The sequence below is a fragment of the Nilaparvata lugens genome, chromosome 6 (genome assembly GCF_014356525.2).
Source record: "Nilaparvata lugens isolate BPH chromosome 6, ASM1435652v1, whole genome shotgun sequence".
NCBI lineage: Eukaryota > Metazoa > Arthropoda > Insecta > Hemiptera > Delphacidae > Nilaparvata > Nilaparvata lugens.
The window spans coordinates 2,592,779-2,615,625 of NC_052509.1; the positions used below are offsets into that span (position 1 = coordinate 2,592,779).

At 33.6% G+C, this 22,847-nt stretch overlaps 1 protein-coding gene across 1 annotated transcript in view; it reads left to right on the forward strand.

Annotated features, from left to right (window-relative positions):
- The window catches only part of LOC111057202 (acetyl-coenzyme A synthetase), a 69,864-nt gene that overhangs the window by 32,752 nt on the left and 14,265 nt on the right, over window positions 1–22,847 (forward strand). The window contains exons 2-5 of the mRNA XM_039429937.1: window positions 8,159–8,354; window positions 10,701–10,827; window positions 13,474–13,592; window positions 15,873–15,988. Of these exons, the coding sequence (XP_039285871.1) occupies window positions 8,159–8,354; window positions 10,701–10,827; window positions 13,474–13,592; window positions 15,873–15,988 (558 nt within the window). The remainder of the gene's footprint in view (window positions 1–8,158; window positions 8,355–10,700; window positions 10,828–13,473; window positions 13,593–15,872; window positions 15,989–22,847) is intronic.

Consider the following 22,847-nt stretch of genomic DNA (forward strand, 5'->3'; position numbering starts at 1 on the left):
AGCCTATAGCCATTGTTTTCAACTATATAAACTGGATAAGTATTTAGTTTGTAGTGACTTTAGATGCTTAAGTGTATAAGATATTGTTCTTTGTGTATTTGTGTAGTATATTGCCAAAATTCTTCTGAAGATTATAAGTTGATTTGCTCTGAAAACTGGATTTCTCATTCATAGGCGATAGATCCATTCATAGTTTATCAAGAATCTATTACGTTGGAGCCGATAACCTTACTAAGGTTAATAGGTGTGAAATGCTATCCAACCGATTTAGGAGAAATTGGTAGCACGGCAATTTATACAGCAGTAATGCAATATACTTCCTCAACCCATTGCTCACTCAATGATAATAACATATAGAGGAATCAACTTTAGTCCATAATCGAGTTCTAATAACATAGGAATTCACTAGTCCATCATTAACAGAAATATATGAGCTCTTCTTGGTGTCTTCATCTTATCTCTATTGAGAACAAAAATTTAATATCGCTAGAGTGTGGAATTTGGAATCTCGCTTAATAAAGCCAGAATTGAGAGCGAGCAGAAATTCCGCCATTAAACTCCGGGGCCGGGCGAACAAAATGAGACTCACTTCAAACTGGCGGCATTTGATGAATGGAAAGCATTGTGTCGCCATTGGATGAATGGGAAGCATCATTAATGTTGTTTACAAGAAAATCTGACAGTTTGAAGTGAAGTCTCACTCAAGGAATGTTCATTTGCAATCATGTGCTGATATGTGTGAAAGCGGTCGCAAAAATAAGCACACTCACACACTAACAAAATCAACTTACTCACACTATAACTACCTACTCACTTCAGTGACATGATGGAGACTTTCAGCATTGGTTGGATACGAAGACTTGATTTTACACTATTTATTTACAAGGAATACCGTACTGATAGTTGAAGTGGAATCCCTTAAAAAAAGAGGAAAAACTTTGGCGTAGTTTGGACGGTCAGTTTTCGGTCTCTTGACGTTTTAATTGGAAAATTGCACGATTCGCGAATAGAGGAGTAACGTAGTCGGTTGTAGAAAACTAACGTTTGACACGCAAAATTGCGCGCGCACATTCACTTACTCACGCACACCAGCGCAGGACTAACACAAGTTTGTTAAAACAGACACACAAATGCATATTATAAAGCAGGAGATAAGCCTCAGGTACTTCTTTTCACTGTCACCGACGACTTGCCAAGTCTGTCTTCTGCTAAAATTAGTAGGTTGTTGTTATTATGGCCTACTTCTACTTATATATCAAATGGCAAACCTCTGCTTAAAACGGGTATACTTTTAATATATGTAAATGAAGTGGTGATTTGAAGCTTTCTAAATAGAATGGAATCTTGGCTTGTATTTTCATGATTTGAGCGTTTCGGGTACGTAGTATTCCATATTATAGGAATTCAATTGTTTTGGTAAATTGGATGGATTTCGTATTTTTCTAATTCAAAATTTTTATGTAGAATTCTTATGACTTATTGGTAGCCTACTGCACTTAATAGTTCCAATAAACTGAAATAATTTTGTATTTTCTTGTCAAATGTGTGTCGCCTCAATAAAATATATTAATTAGAACATAAATGGAATAAAAATTAATTACCGTAACATGAGTAAGAACTATCCACTTATCAATAATAGCACATTATTATGACTACAGTCATAGTGGATAGTGGATAGTAAATAGTTGTAACTCATGTTAATATTATAAAGTAGGTATTCTACCGGTATTCTATTGAGGCGACTAACATTTGACATGAGAATACAAAATGTTTTCAGTTAATTGTAGCTATTAAGTACGGTATCTATAATTAGAGTTCTTTCATTTCAACTCATAATAAATTAGAAGCCTAAACCATTTGAACTTAAGACAAATTCGTTGAAGTATCAAATTATGAACAATAACTTATATATATATAATTATAGCCTCTACACACACTAAACATAAAAGAATATGAGCAATGCAATCAAGCATTTAAACTTGTATGGTACTATAGTAGGCCTATATAGAAAAACAAGAATTATTCAAAACTATGGGCAATGGAATAAAAAATCTAACTTAATATTGTAGTGGGACATACAATCTAACTTCAAACTCATATGGCCATAAAAACAAGTATAGAAAATTATGGACAATAAAATCAACCATTCAAAATTACTGTGAACACATTCAGACCATCAAACTCAATTCGTTTGTGTTTATGTTTTCATAAAATGAATTTAATAATTATAATATAATGTACTTATTCACTGATGTGGAGGAATGAGATATTGGTATACGATAGGCTATTGCATTGAAATAGAATTAATAATCTTGCAAGGGTACTTGTAATTTTCCATAATTAGAAAATTAGAGATGTGACGGTATATTGCATTTATTCGAATGCTAATTATTTTATTAGAATTATTCACTCTCTGCTACTCTCTTCCAGATATAAAAAGCCTTTCTATCGTGGTTACTGTATTATGAGCACAGAATAAATTAAATTACGTAAAATGGAATAAATTTATTCAAATCTTTACGGACAGGTCATTGGGCCAAGGTTGCAAGAGGTCTAAAAGGCGTCGTAGAACTATTTCTTCGTATTCTTACAATCTGAATACAACTATTACATCAGTATAAAATTCTCCAATTTCCATAATCTTGATTGCATTTCTCTCCCGTGCTCACATTGGGCTATCAAATTGATATATTACATTAATATTATTTTATTATATGCATGGTACATTGAGTATTCAATAGATAGACTGGCAGACTTCCATAATTTATAATGTGAATAGAAAAACAATAATAAAAGTAAATGGGTATTAATTCAAGTCAGGGTGAATTATTCTTATGTAGAGCATAAACTCTAATAACGTGAGATTTGGATTTTAAAAAAGTAAAGTAGTAGGACTCAATATAAACTCAAGTGAGGAAATACTCCAAAAATTTGAATCTATCAGATTTATTTATAAAAACTCTGAATTTTTAATCTTTCCCGATACTTGTAAATGCACACCATATGTTAATATCCTTCTTTTATCTGTTGAAAGCTTCCGTTTCCAAGGTTAGTAAATTCTTGAAATGACTAATAGACCAATCATTCAACGTCAGCCTTCTTTTATCAATATTTGCACAAAACCTCGATGAATATCATGTTTGCTTTTGCATTTTTACTGAAGGTTAAACACTTTTTAAAACATGATTGAGATATCAGTCACAAGCGCTGTGAATGTCTTCTGTTGATAGAAACTTTATTAGGTACTTGAACATTTTTAGATTTGATAAAATCAATAAATCAATGTTAATGAAACTTTATTCAAATTAGAGAACCAACGGACCAATAGTATAACTGAAATAAAACTGATAATCAATATTGCAACAATTAATCTTTGAATCTTCACTCCTATTAACAACAAAATAAAATTAATTTATGTAATAATATAGTTTGTAAATGTATGAATGATATTAGCTTAATTAGACTAGAAGTAATGGAAAAAGTGTAATCTGAACAATGTAGGCTACTCAATTTTGTATAATCTGTAGAAGAGACCTATTTAAGTTTATTAATACATCAATGAATATTGATAAATAATAATATTCTATTTTTTCAAAAACTCCTCTCTTCCAATCAATCTTGAAAAAATTGAAAATTGTTCAATCTCTAGAAATTGAAGAAGTGATTTAAGTTCTTAGCCCCTTGGTGAAATAGAATATTGAGCTTATAAACAGCATCCAAAGTGTTTTATACTTGCATCCTGCAATACCGAAATAGCAGATGAATACAGATATAGAAGCGGTGCTTATCTGCTACTTAAAATGCTTTGCGGCGCCGAGCTCCGTCATCGATTTTCTATGTGACAACATAAACAAGAAAACAACATTAATTCAGTATAGAACTAGCTTTTCAAGTCAGTGTTCAATCGACCTTGACACCAATCTAGTTCTTTCAGATTGTTCTTTCAGTTGGAAACCTAATAGTAAAATGAATTATCTAATAATTATTATATTCCTTGTAAAAAATATTGTAAAAATATTCCTTGTATTATATTAAATATATATTTCTTGTAAAAAATGCAACTCTCATCTCATAAATCCAAATTAGGATATTGTTAACACTAATCTGAGTTTGAACATTATGAGGATCCATGATAAAATAGAACCAAGAAGAAGTTGAAAAGATAAATGAGTTGTTCTGTAGAAACTACAACAGGAGAATGGTAATTGTTCTAATATTATTGACAATAATTATCAACAAATACTGGTACTGGTATTTGGTACCGGTACTGGTTCATGGAACGAAATAAATAAAATTTGTATTCTTGATTATCAAATTGATAAAATTTGTAATTCCTTGATGAATTCAAATATATACATTTTATTAAGGTGAAATGAAAATATATTTTTCTTTTTTTTTGTGTAGTTGAGAAGTTGATATTGTGGTAATTATTCATATTGAATGAAAAAGACTAAGAAATTGTCAAAAAACCACTGATTTATTGATAATTAGAAAGACCGGTTTCGGTTATTACACCATTGTCAATCTCTGATAAATACTGTAATAACCGAAACTGGTCTTTCTAATTATCAATAAATCAGTGGTTTTTTGACAATTTCTTAGTCTTTTTCATTCAAAATGAAAATATATTGTCAATTCCTCTTAATTTATTTGAGTCCAAATCATCATCAGTGGTGAGTCTACCAATATTATCATTATCTTTTCATTTTACCTTTATATGGAGAAATTCCACAAACATCTCTGTGCCAAGTGTTAATTACATATACATTTTAGTTAGTTTATACTTATTTCTATTGTAGGCTCTATTTAGTGATCTACCGTATTTCCATCCACATAAGTTCTTTTTTGAAGGGAATTGGAAGTCATACCTGTAGCCTGCTAACTTACATTGTACTGAGACAATAAAAATATCATATCTCAAACCAAAATAGAACTGTACAAGTATGAATGGTAAAATTCAGAATGAAGTCTAGAAGATCCGATTGAACATTGATAACTTGCAAGACACATGATGTGTTTGTTATGTTCCGTTTGAAATCTGGTAGGATTTAGAAATAAAAATTCTTTTGAAATCTTTGGTGTAAACCTGGCTTAATATTCAACAGTTCATAGACACGTCAACTTTATATATTACCTGTTCCACACTGTAGGTAGAATTTAATCTAAATAGTTCACGTTTCACCAGACCTCACTTTGGACTATTTATGTGCCAAAATCAAGGAATTGAAGAAGTTTTGGGCAATTGCCTGTTTCTCTTTCCAAATATCGTGTTTGTGACTGTTCTAATAAATAAATAAATAAAATTGAGACGTGCCTGATTGAGCCGAAGATGAATATCCTCATCATTTAACAATCTATTTTTGTCGAGAAGCCATCTGTCTGAGACGTTTAAGTTTGAACTTATGTACCAGATTTAGATTCAGCCTATCGAAGATTTTTGACCCTTGTGGAATGTATTTTAGTCTGTGATAAAGATGGTACTCAAGTTCAAAATTAATCCATATGACTCTATTCATGGCTCTTGAAATTATCGAAAGACTTATTTTTCAATTCTATTCAAAGATAGATTTCTTTGACAGTTTTGTTGGAGTGGATCTGCGAGTTTGATATTAAACAACATTATTTTGTCAAATTCCTGAATCGATAGTATTTTTGTCGGAATTTTTACTTGTTCATCACCAAATTCAGTGTGGTCAGTTTTTGTTTCATAATGATTTGATATATAATTTATTTCTAAAAATTATTAATAGTTTTTAGTGCTGTTCTTTAAAATGATATATTAAACTCATTCTGTTTTCTTTCAACGACAAGGTTCAGTCGTTCATCAATAGATAATATTCTATTATCACTCCTAAAACTATTAATTCAGAGGAAAAAATCTTCAAGGAAACTAAAATTAAATTGTAGCAAGGTAGACTACTTTTTCTAATGAATAAGTAATGAAACTACTTTTTTATTTAATTATACCTCAACACTATCTTTTAGAAGGTCAGCTCATTCATATCCAACTTTTACTCAACCAAATAAAATCTTCTAGTTCAAACTCCAACACTGAACTTTTTCAATTTAATCTCAGAAACTGCAATATGCTATGAATGAAACAATATTTCTCCAATTTCATTCCATTCTTGCAGCACTCACTGCAACTCATGAATGATTGAGTAACTTTCTTTTATGACTCTCTCTTTCTCTATCCAATTAATTCTCTTTTCTTGCATTCCTTCCACTCTTTCACTTTTGTTGGTCTCCAACCTTCAGGCTAAATAAACTAGTACCAAATAAATAAACTCGCTTCAACTTCTATTTATGAACTGTGAATAAATATGTTTCTCCGTCTGTCATTCATAAATTCAATATTATTTCCTTGAAAAATTTCCTGAGAATGCTCCCATAAGTTATTTTGAATTATTTCTATTTGTGTACTATTCCCTGTATTTTATATGTACCAACAGGTCCAATTTCGGTACTACAAATTGAAAAGTTTTCCTTGAGATTAGCACATCAGTATTTCGGAATAGATTCTATCAAATAACAAAATATGAACTGCAAATTGAACTCTCATGTTCCATAGGCGGCAGCAATGCAAGGAAAATAAATCCTACGAGATTTACTGACGTCAGAAAATTGGTGGCAGTTTCTCGAAAACCTGTTTTGGGTTTTTCTCAACTTGTACTCTGTTGGGATACGATGATGGAATAACAGCCTGAGCCTGATCTCCTTATTGAGGAGGAGGAGGAGTGGGAAAAGATGATGAGAGCGGAAGATAAAACAAAAACATTTTTTGCAAAGGACGAGAAAAGGAGATGAAAAGAGAAGGCGAGTGAAAAATAGACCAAAAACATTTCTTGGAAAGGATGAGGAAAAGCAGATCCCATATTCTGTTGTGAATAATAGAAGTTTTGTGGTTTAGGTCAGCTGGAATGATACATTACCTAGTACATTTCAAACCTCATCGATAATTATTGCAAAACCATCAAAATTGTCTGCGTTTCTCTTCAGTCTGGAGACTTATTCAAAGCGATTCTTTCGAATAACAGTAGCTATAAATTATCAGCTAAGATCAGTATAGATATAATCAGTAGGTAGGCATTTCTATTTATTCCTCTCATGCTCTATATCAAATCTAAAAACTGTGGTAATAATATTAAAGAAAGATAAGAGAAACACTACTAAAGGATGCGTGGAAATGTTGCATAGAATTTGAATATTTGAGCTTTTGAGTCCTGGATAGTAGATAATCAATCCTATTAGACTTATCTTGATTTTGTACAATTAAAGACGAGGAATGTTCATATCTTGGAATGATAATAGAGTAGAATTTGATTCCTGTTTTTGTTTTTCAATAAATATAATACTAATTCGTATTAATTCGCATTAATTCGCATAGCCTTTTTGAATCGAATCATATTTTCTGTTTATTGCATTCATCTTTTGATAAATTTTATTATTAAAACAAGCAGGCGACATGGTTTTTAAACACTTATGTGTTTTTACAAACTTTGGTTACCGTACAGTCCGGGTCCTGTAGCTTTGCCTATCGGTGGAGAGCCAATATAGACTACAATACTACCCGTTCAATAACATCGAACATGGAGGGAGCTTCCTCCATCACTACGGATATAGGTACTCTGGAGCGTATGTTTTTTTAAAGTAGGAATATCACCCCGCGAACCATACCTTGCCTTTATGCCGTTTCACGGAGGCAAAGCTACGGGACGCGTCATTCTATACAAAATTTTTGTACGATTCTACAACAAACAGGCTACATTATACCTACTATATATGTAGCTCACTTCAACTGAGCAGTTACTTGAAATCAATTAACAACCTCATAACAAGACTAATCATTGTCTTTTTTTCTTTAGGGTTACTTTCAATATAAATCTAGAATATGATTTAAAAGGATATCAAGATACGAGATTTATATTTTTGGTGATTTGGAGGTTTTCCTATAGCCTCCAGTGTGTTCTCTAACTGATTTTGAGGTGGGTTTTCCGAGACAATCAGCCGTATTGGCTGAGAATTTTTCGTAATTTTTTGTCTTTTGCAGCTTTAATATAATAATGTTCCAGACTAATTAATATCGTTCATGTGTTTTATCATGCCTGATAAGTAATTATATTCCTTATAATATTGTGTTTAATATTTTTGTTTGCAGGGAAGGAAACGACCCAGAAGACTACAGTCGACTAACGTATAGAAAGCTGCTAGAAGAAGTATGCAAATTCGCCAACGTGCTCAAATCGAAGGGCGTCAAAAAGGGAGACAGAGTTGCAATTTATATGCCAATGATTCTAGAAATAGTCATAGCTATGCTGGCCTGTACACGAATCGGGGCTGTGCATTCAATTGTTGTAAGTACTAATATTCATTGGATAAATATTTTGATTTTTGAACAAATGATATTTACTTTAATAATAAAATTAAAATAGTAGGCTACCCTTTCAAAATAGTTATTTGTGCAACTAGTGCGCAAAGTGACAGTTTGCTGCACCGAAAGAAACGTTTACGCCCGAGCCGTAGGCCAGGGCGGAATGGTTTCTTGAGTGCAGCAGAGGAACTTTGCGCACGTATTTCACATTAAGTTTTTCCTACAGTTACCATTGAATATGAAAAGTGGGTAATTATGGGTAAAATTGCCTGAAATGCATCAAATGTTTTTCTGTGTTATTTTATTATTGATAAAAACCTTAATCCTAAAATCCTAAAGTCCTCGTTGTCCTTGGTTATAATATATAATGAATAATAATTAGCGCGTTGTGCTTGGTTGCACCTCTGCTCACTATAGCAGCCACAGCAGTCACTGTTACCAACTTCATTTTGATTTTGCTGCACTGTTGCTCCATATAACCTACTAAGTATTTTGCGTTGCCATGTTGCAAATCTGGAGTGCAGAAAAATTTTTCCCGCACTAGAGCGGAAAAGTGATTCTTTGCGTTCTGTAATCAGTGCAGCAATGGCCACTTTTCAACGTAACTGTAGGAAAAAGACTTTTACTATTTCTTGAAATTTTTTTTATAAATCATCAAACCCATAAAAAATTGTAATTCTTTTTTTATTGCTATATAAAAGTAGCACTCATTATTATATAGAATGCTATTTATTTTCTATGAAGGTTATTTCTTTGTAGAGAAGATTTTCAAGATACCCTAAGCAATTCAAGTTACGTTTATTACATTATGCCCCCTGTGAGTTGGGGGAGCTTTGAGTCCAACATCGTTTACTCAAGAATGTGTTGAAAACTAGAATTCACCCACAGTATCCCTGCTTGTCGTAGGAGGCGACTAAAAGGGGCCCCAAGGCAACTCCAGAAGTTGCCTTGCCTTCAAACCCACGGGATCTGCCCCATCACGGCCGTTTCGGAGGGGCAAATAGAAAAACCAAAGAGACCAGAGATGGGTGAAACTCCAGACACAAATGCGGGTCAAGAGGCTGAGTCGAGGGTGACCAGGTGACCTAGAGGAAATTTGGCGATCCCTCCTTAAGCGGAAAGATCTACAAAAAAGCTAGAAGTGGAACTTACGTAGGTCACGAGTTTGTGGGTGGAGAGGCTAAAACCATAGAGAAACAATAGCGTAAGTGGATATCCCATGGTATAGGGCGTTTATGTCGCAACTTTTATCGTTATCTCAAGCCGATTATTGTCGATTACTGTCGATTTCTAATGTTTTGTTGGGGTGATAGCGTAAGAACGGCACAATATGAGAGACTACCAGCATCACACAGCATCATGGGAAAGAATTTCTTTGACTATGGGCTTGAGATAACAGTAAAAGTTGCGACATAAACGCCCTATATCATGGGATATCTAGGCTACTTAAGCTATTGTTTCTCTATGCTAAAACTCACTACTGCTCAAAGAAGTAGGCGGCCATTCAGGCAAAACTTCTTTGGAGAGATGAGGCTTTTGACGCTGCGAAGTTACGGAGGGGCAAAAAGAAAAAACCCAAGAGACCAGAGATGGGTGAAACTCCAGGCACAGATGTGAGTCAAGAGGCTGAGTCAAGGGTGGCCGGGCGCCCTAGAGGCAGCTTGGCCACCCCTTCCCCAGCGGAAGGACCTTTAAAGACGGCCAGGAGTGGAACTCAAGTAGGTCACGTGGACTAATCAGTCTGAAGAGACTGCCAAGCATATCACACTGGATTGCGACAAGCAACCAGGTGATGAATGGGATGTTAGTATAGGGAAAAACTCGTGGTTCTTGTAAAGGACACAGGTAATGGTTTGCTTAACTAACATACTACTTGGGAACACAATAAGCTTCGGTTGACGTGTGGGGTTCTTCGAAACTTTGCATCCTTGAATCCGTCCCTTAAAAAACAATATACAATTATATTACATTATCTATTCTTTATCAGCAGGTAAGTTATACTTCTAAGAATAACATTTGTACAATGGAAATTTTGTGTTCCAATGTGCAATCAGAGATGACATATTAATAATTATTCTTCCCTCTATAGTGCAATGTACACCATACATTGCGCTACCTACATAATCTATTATTAATAATAATAGGTACCAATTATTTCAAATAATTTTGAAAATCAACGTAAGAATGAAGAAATAGACTAAACAAGTTGAATCTAAACTATTGAAGATCAATAACATCCGTTGGCTGTATAGAAATAAATATAAATTGAGGAAATGTAGGTTCTGTAAAAGCACTGCTATTATTTGTCTTAGTATGATTTTTGTTACAGTTTGCGGGGTTCTCGTCAGATTCACTGGCTGAAAGAATGCTAGATTGTAAAGCCAAAGTGCTTCTAACAGCCGACTGTGTATGGAGAGGGGACAAACTACTTGGGCTCAAGGAAATATGTGATGCAGGTAGCGTGCAGTAGATGTAATTTACTGGAAAGTTGATATAAATTCCTATTTTTATCATAACTATTCTGTTTTAGATTTAGAAGAACACTATTCAGCATTAAATAATATTGATATTGACCTATTTTATAGTACCTAATATATTTTCCTCCAGTGGCCCCATTTCACCAAACTGTTAGGTGGTGGGGGGAGGGCGAGCACTAATGGATAAGGAGGGGGTGTATGATACCGCTAAGAGAAGGAGGCGGTCCAGGGATTTTCCCCAAAAATTTATTATATTAGAAGATATAATTATATGCAATTAATATACATAACTAGCCGTCAGGCTCGCTTCGCTCGCCATATCCGTCTAGCCAGGGGGCTCCGCCCCCTGGACCCCCGACTGGATCGTCCAAGAATCAGATCAGCAGGCTCGCTTCGCTCGCCTGCATTTTTCATTTGGGCATTTTTATCATATGTTAGGACAATCCAGTCGGGGGTCCAGACTAAACGGCTGGCTAAACGGATATGGCGAGCGAAGCGAGCCTGACTGCTAGTAATATAATATTCCCAGGATTGAAGTAGCAGTGCCCAATCAATTTTTCCGCTATGAATGCATTTAAATCTTCAACTTGGTGCCAACCTAACAAAGTCAACTCAACTTAATGCCAACCTGACAAAATGATTAATTTAGTTGCCAGTTAACAACTGTTTCGAAGAGGTACTCTATCTAGATTATAGTTCTATAGTAACTTATGATATGGAAATTTCAATTATAATTAAGAGATTGGGAGAAGAAGAATATACATGCTAAAAGACAAACTTTAAACCCTTAAAAACAACCCTTAGAGTTAAAATATTGCCGAAAGATTTCTTAGTGCGCCTCTTAAGGGCCAACTTGACATACCTACCAAATTTGAACGTTTTTGGTCTGGTAGATTTTTAGTTATGCGAGTGAGTGAGTGAGTCAGTCAGTCAGTGAGTGAGTGCCATTTTGCTTTTATATATATAGGTCTATATATATATATATATATATATATATATTATATATATATATATATATATATATATATATATAGAATATAGATAATATTATTATTCATTATTAACTAGTAGTTTATTGATATTGGGCTAAACATCATAGATTTTTGCAAAAATGGTCAAAAATTAAAATCACTTAAACTCCCCGGAATGATAGTACTTGACGAGAGGAACAAAAATATGTCATCACATTGGCGAAATGCACTCCTATTCTTGAGTTATAAGCATTTCAAGATGCAATTTTTCTGATCTGAGAGTGGAGAATAGTTATTTGTGCAACTAGTGCGCAAAGTGTCAGTTTGCTGCACCGAAAGAAACGTTTACGCCCGAGCCGTAGGCGAGGGCGGAATGGTTTCTTGAGTGCAGCAGAGGAACTTTGCGCACGTATTTCACATTAAGTTTTTCCTACAGTTACCATTGAATATGAAAAGTGGGTAATTATGGGTAAAATTGACTGAAATCCATCAAATGTTTTTCTGTGTAATTTTATTATTGATAAAAACCTTAATCCTAAAATCCTAAAGTCCTCGTTGTCCTTGGTTATAATATATAATGAATAATAATTAGCGCGTTGTGCTTGGTTGCACCTCTGCTCACTATAGCAGCCACAGCAGTCACTGTTACCAACTTCATTTTGATTTTGCTGCACTGTTGCTCCATATAACCAACCTACTAAGTATTTTGCGTTGCCATGTTGCAAATCTGGAGTGCAGAAAAATTTTTCCCGCACTAGAGCGGAAAAGTGATTCTTTGCGTTCTGTAATCAGTGCAGCAATGGCCACTTTTCAACGTAACTGTAGGAAAAGAATATTATTACGATCTAACCAGAACCCTCAACTGCTCAATTTGTTAACTATTATTATAAATTGTTTGGGACGCCCAACAAACTAGATTTCCATATGTTTTGAAACCTAATTATTAAAATAATGGATCTAACAGATCAAAACAATAGAACAGCTACTTTTCAGTAACGAACTTACGAGTCGACCTAGATGGATCTTGAATGTTTTGATATTTTCAAACGATCAAATAGAAAAATTAGCATTTTTGAGATTGGATTGATAAGTTGTAGAAATATCAATAATATTATTTTTTTAATAATATTTTTATTTTGACAGGAACTAACTGTATAGAAGTTTATTATATCTTTATTTCACTGAGTTGTGTTTTTTTTGTCGAAATAAAAAACGATTTGATTTGATTAAAATATGGTTTTACTGTTAAAAATTGTATAAGGTCTACAAAATGTCCTTGCAATTTTGATAATGAATTTACTGTAGTGCGGTCCACGTTATAATGACAGTATTTGATCAACATTGCATGGTGTTGCTATATCCTTGTCTATCATTCGTCAAAGCAGGTAGCACCATCCTTTTCTAGCTCCGCAACGATGCCAAATCTGTTTTTGACAATGTAGAAATAGCCTATAATTAATTGAGGCAGAGAATCGGCAACGCTGTTCATTTATCTTTTATTCACTGTCATTATAGAGTAGACCTCACTAGAATCATTCATTGTTAGAATACATTCAAAATATTTTTAAAAATTACCTTATTTTAGAAAAAAATTTCAAGATTTGAATATTCCATTATAATATATTAATAGAATTTATAAATATATTTTGTTAAGGAATGGATCGATCTGCAAAGTTAGGACACACAGTAGACGCCTGCATAGTTGTACGTCACATTCGAAGACTGACCAGCTCTATGAATGCCAGTTCAGACAGTCATCCGTCCAACAAAACTGTACGTTCATTCAATCAAGAATTTTCTAATTCATAATTTATTAAAAACATGTACAAAAACTGTAACATGTAAATGAAGTAGAAAACATCCACCAATAATCATGTAATTCCTTCCACATGTTTGTCAATGTCAAGCACATTATTAAAGAATAATTCAAATTTGAATAAGGTTACACATAGTCCGAAATAGGTTAAGACTTGTAGTTTGAAGAAATACTTTCTTCCAAGAAAACTATATTCACCATGTATTTGAGAAATTCATTTGAAAGTATCGCAGCATTCCTTATAGATACTAGTGATTAGTTCCTATTTAACCGAAGCTGACAGCTTGAGCATCTCACTACAGTGAGTGACATTTTAATATAATTAAAGAAACTGAAAATTTTGTGGAGTGAACAACTACAAGTTTTAACCTATTTAGGACTATGTGTAACCTTATTTAAATTTGGGAGAGGAATAGCACAAGGTTAACTTATTTTTTCTTATCATTTTGATGATGTACTTATTGTATCAATCAATAAAGAATAAAGTCTGAATTAAGATCAATATTGACTTTGAATTATAGCGAAGCTATTGTATTTGCTTTTTGTGTAGTTGAGAAGTTGATATTGTGGTAATTATTCATATTGAATGAAAAAGACTAAGAAATTGTCAAAAAACCACTGATTTATTGATAATTAGAAAGACCGGTTTCGGTTAACCGAAACCGGTCTTTCTAATTATCAATAAATCAGTGGTTTTTAGTGGTTTCGGTTAACCGAAACCGGTCTTTCTAATTATCAATAAATCAGTGGTTTTTTGACAATTTCTTAGTCTTTTTCATTCAATATTGTATTTGCAATAAAATAAACTATATAGGGCATGACAATGACAAGATTACAAGATCTTGTTTGAAATTCAAATTTCAAATTCAAATTCAAATTCAGTTTATTTCCAAAAAGTACATTTTACAATATATTCCCTGAAAATTACTCCCTCTAATATGGAACAAGTCCGTGTTTAGAGGAGTCATTACAACAATAGACACAATACAAGAAAGAAAAAGTTGACTTTCTACTGCTGTAGTTTACAAGCATAAGCTATTCAAACATATTTACATACAACAATACTAACACATAAAACAATTGAAAGAAATATAATCTCAAGTTCTTAGCCAATATCATAATAATAGAAATAGATTCAACAAACAAAAACTGATTGTTTCCTTTCTTTTGTTATAGTTCTGGAAACATTATTATACCGATGTACTCGATGCACTCTTTTACACATTTTGAAAACAATAATTTCTACAATATATAAATAATGTAATACTTCGCCTACCTACTTTTATAGAATAATTTTAGAGTAACATAATATCTCTGTTATCTTACATGCATTACATTACCGTACCTATTATAGACTATAAAAACCTTATACTGCTCGTATACCTGTACTATACCTATACTTATAGGTACATAATATATACCTATTATACTAATAGTATACATAGTGGCTGTAGTCGAGTGCAGTCGATATGCTGGCTTTCTAATTCAGAGGCCCGGGTTCAAATTCCGGGCCGGGAAAGATATTTTTCTCGGGTCACTCCGTGTTTCGGATCGACACGTTAATCATCGATCCCGGTTGCTTAATAACAGTCGTTGGGTTATGTCAGAAGCCCTGAAATTGATCAGGTGCAACATTAAAGCTCTGACACCAGACCTGAGCCAGCCAGGTCACTCTATATTATTATACTATTTAAATAATGCAATATTTCAGTTACCATACTTATTGTAGAATACTATACTATATTGTAAGATTACATTCTAATCAATCACGTACAGTATTATATACTATTATTATTTATACTATACTATATTATACTATTATTTAGAAAAATCAATACAACTTTAGAAAGAACAGCTAGCCCAAAACATGACATTGGACACAAACAAAACAGTCACATTGGAACATGATAGCCCAAAACTTGTCATTTTTCTTTAGGGCTACTTTTAATATAGATAAAATATAAATCTCAATACCCTTTTAAATGACTTTATCCCCAACATTTTTCGGACATTAATGCCATATTCAAATCACTTGAAAATGACATTAATGTCGGAAACATGTTGGTGACAAAATAATTAAAAAGGGTACTGAAATTTATATTTTCATTTATCCCAAAATTTGTTCCTGTAAAAAAATATTACACTGAAAAATATATCATACTAAACTATAAGAAGAAACAATATCCTGTTGTTATAATCTAAATGAATAATATTTTCTTCTAATTTCAAAATGATAGATACCCATGGATGATGACAGAGACTCTTGGTGGGATGATGAGATGGAAGATGCCTCAAGTTCCTGCTATCCTGAATGGTGCTCGGCTGAAGATCCACTATTTATGCTCTACACAAGGTTAGAACATATTAGAACTTGATCAAATGAATATAAAATTTCCACCAAGACATTTGACGTTGCTTTTTATGAGAAACTTATTAATATTCTATTGCATACTGGTAAGTTAGTATCTCACAGTGAATCTGAAAAGTTTCCACTACTCAGTGGAAATAGGAAAACTATTGTAAATTATAAGGAGTGAAATACGGTAGGGTAAACCAGCCCACGTTGGGACACCAAAATTCAAACAGCTATAACTTGGACAAAAATAGAAAAAATCTACATTTTTTAATTTTATATTTATTTTATTTACTTACACTTTCATCCTTGAGGATGGCAACTGCAATGATCGTCGATTGGTTTTTTTATTGCAAAAAACTTTTTGGGGAGTATCCCAACGTGGGCTTAAGATCGGCCCACGATGGGACATCCCTTGCCCAGGTTGGGATATTGAATTAAAAAAAGAAATTCATTATTTTTATTAATTTATAACATTTTATTATAATTATTGATAGTATAAATACATATTATTTGACATTTCTTTTAGTAAAAACTATGACCAAAAGTCATTTTCACAAAGTGTGCTTGAAATGGCTACCTCTGAAGCTACAATACAGGCTATAATCATATATCATATTTATTTCATTGATAATGTAGCCTAAATTGAGTAAAATATAAGATTCAGAATCAAAGCTCATCGTTATAATATTAGCATATATATCATGATTGCAGTGTCCCAATGTGGGCTGTCCCAAGGTGGGCAGATGGTCATGGCTTTGTTTTAGACAGAATAACTGGATTACTAATAAGAGTACAATAATTTTCTATATATCAAAGTATTCATAAAATAATACAGAATGCATATTAGTTGTGAGACTTACCTTAAATGGTAAATGTTTTAAGTAAAAATTAAAATTCCTCTTCTCAAAAAAAAACCTTTGAGGTTACAAAAACAATGTTTTTAATTTTTTCTCATTAACGACTGGTGCTACATCTGAAATTATTGTCTGTAATAAAGGCTATAAAAAGCCATACGCTAATAATAATAATAATAATAATAATAATAATAATAATAATAATAATAATAATAATAATAATAGCGATTAATAGAGTCATAGGTAGAAGCGCAGTTGCCAATTTGTCAGTCGTCTGACCGCTTTCAGACTGGAAACTTCACATGTGTAGCATGAGCACATGAACACTCACTAGAAGTTGGAGATCGCTGGCCGCTTCAAAACGGCAATATCGTGCCTCCGTATCCCTCCACTATCTCCGTAAACAAAGCCATATAGCATTCTGGTGACGTCAGCACAGGTAGGACTCCTACAACAATAAAAACACTAGCCGATATATATCAGCTGAAATCAAATATTTTTTATTGGTGTAGGAGCCCTACCTGTGCTGACGAATGCACTATGGCTTTGTTTACGGAGGTAGTGATCCCTCCCACTGTATAATTTCTCTGCTGCGCATGTCTGAAGTAATTCTGTACAGAGTATAATAGTATCTTCTTCAATGTACTGTGAAACAGTACAAACGCAAGTCGTCTCTGTAATAGGATATTTATGTATCTAAATAAAAGTAAATAATTTACAATTAGTATTATTGACACAGTATATAAATAGAAGAAATTTAGAAAATTATAAGATACAATATTATATATAGAGTACAAAATATTGTAGAAATAAATTGGAATCGCCTACAGATGAAACTAGCAGATTAATTTTACTTATTCTGCACTGCCAACATAAGAAAAATCTTAATTAATAAAAAAAACATTATTTATCAATTGTATACAGGGTGATTCACGAGGATATGCGGTAACTTTGAGAGCTCATTCAATATGTAAAAATAATGAAAAAAACTTATATAAACATAGGTCTGGAAATGTTTCGTTAGCGAGTTATACAGGGTTAAAGATTTCGCCTGGATTTCAGTTCCGCTGAGTAAATGAAGACTCTCTGAAATTCTGGGAAGTTAAATTTAGGGGCAAATGCCATTGTTTCTTATGGTTTTTTACCTGAAAAATTCATTAGAACAGGTCCCAGAACTGTAAGATGAGTAGTTTTGAGTAATCCAGTGTAAAATGCAAAAACATTGAGTAAAAAAACACAATTTTTACATTTGGCCAGCAATCGCTTTGTTATTTTACCAATAAACTGATCAAATTTCAGAACAAAACTTGTAGAAAATTTAATTCTTAACAAAACGGTATGATTAAAGTATACAGAAAGTGAACAGATAATCGATTAAAGGAAGTTTTATGAAAACAGAACAACACACGTTTTTCATTTGGCCGACAATAACTCTGTTGATTTCTTATTAAAGATCTGTAAAAAGTTAATGATTTTTACTTAATTTAACACCTTAATTTTTTTACCAAAATTTCAAAATAAAATAATATTAAAACACAGTTTTAAAATAAAGAAATAAACATAAACAACAAACATAAATAATAAAAAAAATACACATGTTGAGTGGATAATTTGTTTTTCATAAGTTGGCACTACAATAACAGCTGATCAACAATGATGTGATTTGAAATGTAGAATTTTAATTCCTTGAGAGGTAACAACTGAGTTTTAGTCCACGTGTGTATTGTTCTGTGGCCGCTCTGTTTCGACATCTTCGGAGAGAAACCCTTTAAGAACATCGTTACCATCTATAGCAACCCGAAGATGTGCGCCTCCACGTTGGTGCGGCTGGATAACACTTACTCCCATGAAGGGTACGGAGTAAGTCAACCGAACCGAAACAATCAAGGGTAGACAGCGCTCGTAAGCCGTGGTGAAGGCAAGCTGTCTAGGAGAAGGTAACTCTAAACAAATTAGCTTAACAGATTATGGAGTACCACAGGGAACTGTACTTTCCCCAATATTATTTCTCATCTATGTCAATGATCTACTCAGATTCAGCAATGAAGAGAGAACTCTAATTTCATTTGCAGATGATACCACAGTAACTTTTACGGGTGGGTCATGGAAGGAGGTAAATGACCTAGCAGTGGAGGGACTGAAGGTTATCAAATCCTGGTTAGATAATAACACCTTGACACTTAACTATAAAAAAAGTAATTTCATAACCTTCTCACCAAACATCAGTACTCAACCCACAAATATAAACCTACAAATACATGCCTCATCCTGTGTTTCGTCCACATCTACCCCGTGCCGGTGTCCATTGCTGGGAGAAACTGACCATGCTAAATACCTTGGAGTTATAATTGATGCACATCTAAGATGGAACTATCACATTGATGATAAATGTAAGAAGTTGAAATACTTGATTTACAGATTCCATAGAATCAGTTTAATAAACAATAAGAGTATTGCAAAATTGCTATATACTGCATATGTTCAGTCCATCTTGCAGTATGGATTACTGGCTTGGGGTGGTGCGGCAAACTGTTACATAAATGGGTTATTTTTTGTGCAGAAGTATATAATAAGAGCGGCTCTTGGAAAACAAAGACGTTTCCCGAGTGCTGAATTGTTCATAACATTTGATGTTTTGCAATTAAAAAAATTATACATTAAGAGTTTAATTCAACATGTAAAAAGGAAAAATATTGAAATTACTATTCGTGAAACTCCATATAATCTCAGAAATCAGACAGTTGAACAGGACAGAATTGACCTGGAAATTTGTAGGCGTCAATTAAATTTTAGAGTAAATAAAATCTTACAAACAGTTCCTGATAATATTATTAAAATTAGCTGTGATAAACATAAGGCTGGTGAATTTCACGACTGGATAAAGGCTTATGAGCCCACTTGGTGAGCCCACTTGTGTGTGTTTGTCTATTGTCAAATCTCGTGTATAGAGTTTTTGAAATCTCCGTTAGTCTTTTTTTCTTGTTTTGTTTCACTTGATTTTCATCTGTTTTTTCTGCAGTTTCATCTCCACATCCAAAATCATACGTCTAAAATCACACTGCTGTACGATAAAAAAGCAACTCGTATCCGCGCTCAGTTTTTTCTTTGCGGGTACTATATTGTTTCCGAATCGTTAATCGTTAATCGTTATGGGAGATTTCAATGCCCAGATTGGAAAGGAAAGTTACTTACAACAAGTGGCAGGAAAGTATACTCTTCATGAAAAAACAAATGAGAATGGGTTTCTTCTTGGTCAGTTTACCATCAGAAATGACATGCAAATTAGGAGCACTCAATTCCCACATAAGAGTATTCATCTTGGAACTTGGAAATCACCAGATACAACAACAATCAATCAGATTGATCACGTGATAGTTGACTCCCGTAATGCATCATCAATCATTGATGTAAGAAGCTGTAGGGGACCTAATTGTGACTCTGACCATTTCATTGTGAAGGTAGTAGTGAGACAGAGGCTGTCAATGCTGGCGGGTAAACAAAAGGTTGTGCCTATAAGATGGGATGTTGAAAAGCTGAAGAGTGAAAGAGTCCGTAGTGAATACCTCAGACTAATACAGGCAAAAACTTTGAGCTCTTCAGAAGCAGATGGTGTTGAAGAAGTATGGACAAAGCTAGCCAATGGCCTGAAGGAAGCAGCAAATGAAGCAATTGGTCAGAAAAGATGGGAAAGGAATGAGGGATGGTACGATAATGAGTGCAGGGAAGCAATTAGAGAGAAGAATGAAGCCAGATCTCGAATGATACAACGAGAAACAAGAAGAAATTATGAAGATTACAAGGAAAAACGAAGAATTGCCAATAGAACATGCAGGACAAAGAAAAGAGAAGCTTTGAACAAACAGTTAGAAGAAATTGAAAGCTTATATAAACAGAATGAGACGAAAAAGTTCTATAGAGCGATGGAAAGAATAAATAAAGAATATAGACCAAGAATTATTTCATGCAAGGACAAAAGAGGGAGAGTTTTGAATGAAGAGGATAATATCATGGAGAGATGGGCAGAGCATTTCAGAGAACTGTTAACAGTAACAGATATCAATGAGGAGAATGTACATGAAGGAACAGGGGAGCTACTTAGTATTGAAGCGGAGTTTGTTGCAGGGCCAACATTAGAGGAAACAGAAATGGCTGTAAAGCACCTAAAGAATGGAAAGGCAGGTGGCCAAGATAATATATCGGCAGAAATGATAAAGTATGGTGGTGATGACACAGTCAAGAGAATACATGAGCTGATAAGTATGATATGGAGAGATGAAACTATGCCTCAAGATTGGAACATAGGTATAATATGTCCAATTTATAAAAAAGGCGATAAACTGGACTGTAATAACTATCGTGGAATAACTCTTCTCAGTGTAGCTTATAAAGTCTTATCAAGTATTCTTAACAATAGAATTAAGGCCTACACAGAACAAGTGCTTGGAGAATATCAATGCGGATTCCGGCCAGAAAGGGCAACAGCAGATCAAATCTTTACAATCCGGCAAATCGCAGAAAAATTTTATGAGCATGACCTGGATTTACATATTTTATTTATTGACTTCAAGCAAGCCTTCGATAGCATAGTGAGAAGTGAGCTATGGAAAACATTGGAGCAATACGCCTTACCAAAAAAGCTCATTAATCTAGCAAAAATGACAATGAGTAGGACTGCAGCAATGGTCAAAATTGGTAATAGAAGGAGCAGCACTTTTGAATTTAACACAGGTGTCAAACAAGGCGATGGACTATCTGCAATCCTATTCAATATTGCATTACATAGAGCTATTGAAGGATTAGACAGGGGAAATATTTTCCACCGAATGTATCAGGTATGTGCATATGCGGACGATGTAGCAATAATTGCAAGAAGGAAAGATGTCCTACAGGAAACGTATTTGTTGCTAGAAAGAGAGGCGAATAAGATTGGCTTGATAGTGAATGAAAGAAAAACGAGGTACATGAAAATATCAAGTAGTCAAGCAAGAAGAGTTCCACAAAACCTCCGAATTGGAAATAAAATCTTTCAAGGTGTAAGGAACTTCAGCTACTTGGGGGTTGAACTAAATAACGAGAACAAGATGGGTTACAGCATAAAGCAAAGAGTATTGGCTGGAAATAGAGCATACTTCAGTAACATGAAACTTTTGAAGAACAGGCTCATATGTAGAAACACGAAACTTAAAATATATGAGAGCCTAATTCGACCTGTTGTAACGTACGGCTGTGAATCTTGGACGTTAACAAAAGAAGACAAAAACCATTTAGGCGTTTTTGAAAGGAAAATCCTAAGAAAGATTTATGGTCCAGTTAAAGAAGGAGAGGAGTGGAGGAGAAGAACTAATTCAGAGCTCGAGGCATTGATGAAAGGCCGAAATATTGTAAAATTTATAAAGGCACAGCGGCTTAGATGGTTTGGACATATCTGTAGAATGAACGAAAACAGAATGCCTAAAATAATATTCAAGGAGAGGCTACATTCAAGAAGAAAGATAGGAAGGCCGAGAATAAGATGGGAAGATGAAGTGAGAGACGATCTCCAAAAAATGGGATATAGAGGATGGAGACAATTAACAGAGGACCGAGAAGCGTGGAGAGCTGTAGTGGAGGCGGCCAAAGCTCATATTGGGCTGTAGTGCTAAAGAAAAAAAAAAATATTGTTTCCGAAGTGTATTGATCTTTAGTTTAAAATGTTGAAAACATTATTTTTGTATTATATCATATTGTATCATGTTTTACTGCATACTGCTTGTTGTTTTGTACTTTTGGAAATAAATAAATTTCAAATTTCAAATTTTGCTGCAAATTTAAAATTGAGAAATGTTTGAATTTTGTTGTGAACAAAAAAAATGTTTGTGTTGAACACAAACTTTCAGCGCGTCACAAGTATGAAGAATCTTGGTGCTACCTTTGATAGTGATTTAGAATACATACAGAATGGAAAGCATCAATCAGCCAATCCTTTTTACAAGTCGCCAATACTTGAGTCACAGAATACATAA